The following is a 5,912-nucleotide window of genomic DNA, read 5'->3' as shown; positions in this document are numbered from 1 at the left end:
GAAAGACAGAGAGACAGAAAGTGAGAAATGACCCCCCAGGGGGGATGGTCACGCCGCAATCCCTTCTCCATTCTCCTCTCAGGATCTTGGGCATGCATGCACACGTGCCCGGCGTGAGTTTTAAGCCACTGGGTCCGGGACGCGAACCGCAGTCGACTACGTGGGAGTCCAGCGACATAGCCATTACGCTAACTGCTGGTTCCCGCCTTAAATAATTCTTAACAAAAAAAAAGAAAGAGAAAAAGAAGAGACTAGTAGATGGCATAGCAATTGTGTTGTTGGACTCCCACATGGCCAATTGTGGTTTGAGTCCTGGACTTGGTGGCTTCAAAATCACACTGAGCATGTGTGAATGTGTGCCCAAGATCCCCGGAGGAGACTGAGAAGGGATTGCAGCATGGCCATCCCCTGTGGGGGGTGATTTCTCACTTTCCCTCTCACTGTGTCTTTTTTTCCAGCAAGTGCACACATTCCTGAGGCTAAAAAATAAACCCTCTTAAGAAAAAGAAAAAGAAAAAAAAAATCACTAGGACCCTTCCACAGCCTTGGAAGGGTGAAGGGCCCCAATACTGACGCTTCTATCAGCCACTCCTTTTTTTTTTTTCTTTTTCATGTGTATGCTGATGAGAGAGAGTGACAGACACCACAGGGTCTGGTCCTGCCAGTTCCCTTCCTCCAGTCTCCTGCATGTTGGACCCCAGGCACTCGCACATGGGCCTAGCATTTTGCAGGCTGACTGGGAACGGGATTTGAACTACGGTCACCATGGGGAATCCAGGGACCAGCAGTTAGCCTAATGGCTATGTCGCTGGACTCCCATGTAGTGAATCACGGTTCGAGTCCCAGACCCAGTGTCTTAAACTCACGCTGGGCGCATGTGCCTGCATGCCCAAGATCCCGAGAGGAGAATGGAGGAGAGGGGATTGCGGTGTGGCCATCCCCCCTGGGGGGTGATTTCTCGCTTTCTATCTCTCTGTCTTTCTGGTGAGTCCACGTGCCCTACAGCAAAAACCTCCTCCCCCCCCAAAAAAAAAAAAACCTATGGGGAATCCAGCTTCCTTTCAGCGGTACATGACTGCTCTGCCACAAAGCTACTCCTTTTTATTTTTTTAAGTTTATTTCTTCCTTGAGCAAGACAGAAAAGATAGACAAAGCAACAAGGTCTTGACATCATAGTCTGCGTCTAGCTCAGCTGACCCTGGATGCAACCCCAGAACCTTCCTGTATGGGTCAGCCTTGTAGAGTTATGCCTTACTTCTGTGCAGCTGTTTAGCCTTTAGCTTCTTGAAGATTCTGTCTCTGCATCTGCTGCAGGTTTCCCTTGCAGAGCTTTTTTTTTTTTTTTTTTTTTTTAAAGATTTTTGTTATAGGGTATGTGTGCTTGCTGGAGAGACAGAGACAGAAAGTCCCCCCCCCAGGGGGATGGCCACACTGCAATCCCTCCTTCTTCATTCTCTTCTTGGGATTTTGGGCACGCACACACAAACCTGGCATGAGTTTCAAGCCCTGGTTCCAGGACTCAAATTGCAGTTCTCCATGTGGGAGCCCAGCAACGTAATCCTTATGCCATCTGCTGGTCACATGTTAGGCGATCTTTTAGACAAAGTGGGTGCTGACTGTCCAGGCCAGGGGTCTTCTAGACATGCTGTGACCCTCCCCAAATGTTACATGCTGGTGAGCGAGGAAGAGTAGATCATGGGTCAGGGTCAGAGGAAGTGACAGTGGCAGGGGGGCCAGACAGGCGGGAGCTGAGAGTTGCTGGACTGGTGCTTTGGGACAAATGAACCAGCCCCTGACACCAGGCTCCTCTGAGGGACCATGAGCCTTTTCTTCTTTTTTAAGAATACCCTTTATCAGGACCAGCAGTTGGTGTAATGGCTATGTCGCTGGACTTCCATGTAGTCGACCGCAGTTTGAGTCCCGGACCCGGTGGCTTAAACTCACACCGGGCGCATGTGCGTGCGTGCCCAAGATCCTCAAGATCCTGAGGAAAATGGAGGAGAAGGGGTTGTGGCGTGGCCATCCCCCCTCGGGGGTGATTTCTCGCTTTCTGTCTCTGTCTCTGTCTGTCTGGCGAGCGCACGTTCCCTATAGCAAAAACCTCTCCCCCAAAAAAGAATACCCTTTATCATTATTATTATTATTTTATTTGACCAGGGAGACAGAGAGTGAGAAAGTAAGCCACCAGGTCCAGGACTTGAACCATGGTTGGCCATGTGGGAGCCTAGCATTTAACCACCATGCCACCTGCCAGCCTCAAAGATGAGCCAATTTTAAAACTAGAGTATGCACAGTCCTGGGACTTTGAGCAGAGGGGCAGACACTGCTTCCAGCAAACCTGGGCTGGGAAGGCGAGTGCTTACCATGGTGGAGGCTGGACATGGAGTCCATGGTCCATGGACAGGGTGGAGCCCTAGTGGGCCTTAATCCCCTCTGAGAGTCAAATACACCAGTAGACAGTGCAAGTACCACTGGTGGAAGGTTGCCGAGTAAACGTTTTCCTCCTTTGACTTCGTTATCCATGATTACACGGATCATTGATGCTTAGCACAGGACTAATGTTTGAGTTTGTATTAAGTCATAAATTGAGGGCCAGCTCTACGGCATGGTGGTTAAAGCATCCAGTTCCCACATGGCTAACTGCATGGTTCAAGTCCTGAACCTGGCAGCTTGAGAAATGCTCCAGTCACGCATGCTTGCATGCCCAAAATCCTGGGGAGGGAGAAATGGAAACAGGATTGCTGCTTGACTTGACCATGCCTCATGGAGGGTTCTTTCTCCTCTCTCTCTCTCTCTCTCTCTCTCTCTCTCTCTCTCTGTGTGTGTGTGTGTGCCTCTCTGGTGAGCATATATGCCCACCAGCACAAAAAAGAGAAAGAAATCATGAATTTTTAAAAAATATATTTACTTTATTTTACTTATTTTTAATTTGACCAGAGAGAGAGAGACAGACAGAAAGCAAGAAAGCAAGCCACCAGGTCTGGGACTTGAACTGTGATCAGCCAGTTGGGAGTCCAGTGCTTTAACCACCACACCACCTGCTGGCCTAAGAAATAATGCATTTATAAGAAAAATGTAGACTGGTGGGAGTGGTGGTGGAAATCGTAGCAGGACACACTACTGCCTGAGCTTGGGGAACAAACCCTGCTGCCAGGTCACAGGGAGAGTCCGGTGCCTGGCTTGAGAACACAGTGCTTGCAGGGCAGGGCTTCTTCCGCACTACAGGGGCTGTGGACCTGACTCTTCTGCCCTCCACCCCTAGAAAAGCACCAAGACTGTGGTCGAAGTGGGGCGCACGTTTGCCACCATGTTCTCGGATATCACCTTCCGTCAGAAGCTCCTGGAAACGCGCACCGAGGAAGAATTCAAGGAGGCCTTGGTGCTGCAGAGGCAGCTGCTCACCATGAGCCAGTGTCCGGTAGTTCCAAAAGTGAAGGAGTATGGCGTGATCTCCCACCACGACCTCAGACACCCACAGGTACAGGGTGAGGGGGAGCAGGAGCAGGAGGGGGCGTGTCCGGCCTGGGCTAAGGGGCACTCTGTCCTCCCCCCAGCCCCCGAAGTGCAAGGACTTCATCCCTTTTGGGAAGGGGATCCAGGAGGACATTGGACGCAGGTTCCCTGTGTACCCACTGGACTTTACTGATGGTACGTGGCCCGTGGACCATGCAGGCTGTTCAGGCCCCGGGAGCACGTGTCTACCCTGCATCCCACACCAACCACCTATGCCATCCCCACTCACAGGCATCATCGGGAAGAAAAAGGCCGTGGGAAAATATATCACCACCACCTTGTTCCTCTACTTCGCCTGCCTCCTGCCCACGATTGCTTTTGGGTCTCTCAACGACGAGAACACGGATGGGGCCATCGGTGAGGGGCTGGCGGCTGGCGGGGCTGTGCTGGGCAGAGCCCAGGCTGCGTGCCTGACTGACTCCCCGCTCCACAGATGTGCAGAAGACCATAGTCGGGCAGAGCATCGGAGGCCTCGTGTACGCGCTCTTCTCTGGCCAGCCGCTGGTGGTCCTGCTGACTACCGCGCCCCTGGCCCTCTACATCCAGGGTGCGGCGGGGTTGAGGCGGGAGAGGGTGCTCGAGGTCTCTGGCCCCAGCTGGGCCCTGACCCCCAGCCCTGTCCCTGCAGTGATCCACGTCATCTGCGCGGACTACAACCTGGACTTTCACTCCTTCTACGCGTGGACAGGCCTGTGGAACAGCTTTTTCCTCGCGCTCTATGCCTTCTTCAACCTCAGCCTGGTCATGAGTCTCTTCAAGAGGTGACTGGGTATCCCCTAAGTCGCTGGGACCCTCGAGGCCAGGGATCCGGGTTGGCCTCGTGTCAGCCCCTGAGGCTCTAACCCCAGGGTGGATGGGCTATCTCCACAAATTGCTGCCCCAAGGTGCTGGGGAAGGCCCCTTGGACCAGGCCTGGGGCCCTGGTCCTCTGCAGGGCAGGAAATGGGGGCCCTGCACAGGCTCGGAGTTACCTCCCCTTCCCCACCCCTTGGCGACACAGCCCTGTCTTATGAGGCTCATCACCTCCTGGTAGGTCAACGGAGGAGATCATCGCCCTGTTCATCTCCATCACGTTCGTGCTGGATGCCGTCAAAGGCATGGTTAAAAGTGAGTGCGTGGCCTCAGCCGCCTGTGGCAGAGGGGGCTAAACTGGGACGGACGGCTCCGAGCTGTGGCCTGGCCAGGGCAGACGAGAAGGGGTCAGGCCTAGGTCAGGGATGCTGTGCTGGAGGGCCGCAAGGCCCAGGCAGGATCAGACACCAGCACTGGGCCAGGTGACATGAGGTGTCAGAGATGGGATGGGGACAATGGCAGGAGTGTGGGTGGATGAACATTTTGGGTCCAGGGTCCTCCCCACTCCTCCCTCCCTTACCTCCCCCTAGAAGCCCCCTGTCTTTTCAGGGCCCCTTCCTCCCCTCAGGGCCCCTCCACCCCACATCCAGGAGGAAACTGGGCCCCACCTCCAGAGCCCCGACGGCTGAGGCCTGTTGGTCTGTGTCCACAGTCTTCTCCAAGTACTATTATGGGTATCACTCTGATGAGTACCACGCAAAAAGGCCTTCATCTCCGGTGAGCCTGCTGGGCCTCGACCTCAGCCTCAACACTAGCCTCCACACTGCCCTCAACAGCAGCCTCATAAGCCCGATGGAGGCGGCAGTGGCAGCGGACAGCCACGGCGCTGTGCACTCTGGCCGGGCGACTGCGGTGCTCAGCCTCCTCATCATGCTGGGCACGCTCTGGCTGGGCTACACCCTCTACCAGTTCAGGAAGAGGTGAGGCCAGGGGCTGAGGGGAAGGGGAAGGGCCGGACCGCCCCCCGGGTCACGCTGACAGGCCCACCCGTGTCTCCAGCCCCTACCTGCACCCCTACGTGCGCGAGATCCTGTCCGATTGTGCCCTGCCCATCTCGGTGCTCACCTTCTCCCTCATCAGCTCCTATGGCTTCCGGGAGATCAAGAGTGAGTCTGGGCTGAGGGGTGGCGTGGGGTCGCTCCCTGGGGCTGCCAGCTTAGCGGAAGTATGTGCCCTGCTGCAGTGAGCAAGTTCCGCTACAACCCCAGCGAAAGACTGTTTGAGGTCACGCAGATGCACTTGCTGTCCCTGAGGGCCATCGGCAGTGCCATGGGCCTCGGCTTCCTGCTCTCTATGCTCTTCTTCATCGAGCAGAACCTGGTGGCTGCCTTGGTCAATGCCCCGGAGAACAGGTCTGGAGGGCTGGGAGGTGGGCCAAGGGGTGCCAGCCCCCCGAGGGTCCCGTGCCCTTCCCACGTGTGCCTGTCTGCCGCAGGCTGGTGAAGGGCACCCCCTACCACTGGGACCTCCTGCTGCTCGCCATCATCAACACCGGGCTGTCTCTGTTCGGGCTGCCCTGGATCCACGCCGCCTACCCCCACTCCCTG

The 5,912-nt window shown here is 55.5% G+C and overlaps 1 protein-coding gene across 2 annotated transcripts in view; it reads left to right on the top strand.

Moving 5' to 3' along the window:
• SLC4A11 (solute carrier family 4 member 11) overlaps positions 1-5,912 on the top strand; it is a gene marked incomplete in the record, with an annotated part of 14,885 nt that overhangs the window by 7,765 nt on the left and 1,208 nt on the right. For both annotated transcript variants that reach the window (XM_014582305.2, XM_027766465.1), the window contains 9 exon segments: positions 3,263-3,478; positions 3,555-3,648; positions 3,745-3,870; positions 3,947-4,060; positions 4,142-4,274; positions 4,547-4,620; positions 5,018-5,285; positions 5,365-5,471; positions 5,549-5,717. In XM_014582305.2, the coding sequence (XP_014437791.1) occupies positions 3,263-3,478; positions 3,555-3,648; positions 3,745-3,870; positions 3,947-4,060; positions 4,142-4,274; positions 4,547-4,620; positions 5,018-5,285; positions 5,365-5,471; positions 5,549-5,717 (1,301 nt within the window).

This window comes from Tupaia chinensis, unplaced genomic scaffold (genome assembly GCF_000334495.1).
Source record: "Tupaia chinensis unplaced genomic scaffold, TupChi_1.0 Scaffold143574_1, whole genome shotgun sequence".
Classification (NCBI taxonomy): domain Eukaryota; kingdom Metazoa; phylum Chordata; class Mammalia; order Scandentia; family Tupaiidae; genus Tupaia; species Tupaia belangeri.
Note: the sequence above shows the minus strand (reverse complement) of the source record. Positions and strands in the feature narration are given on the sequence as shown.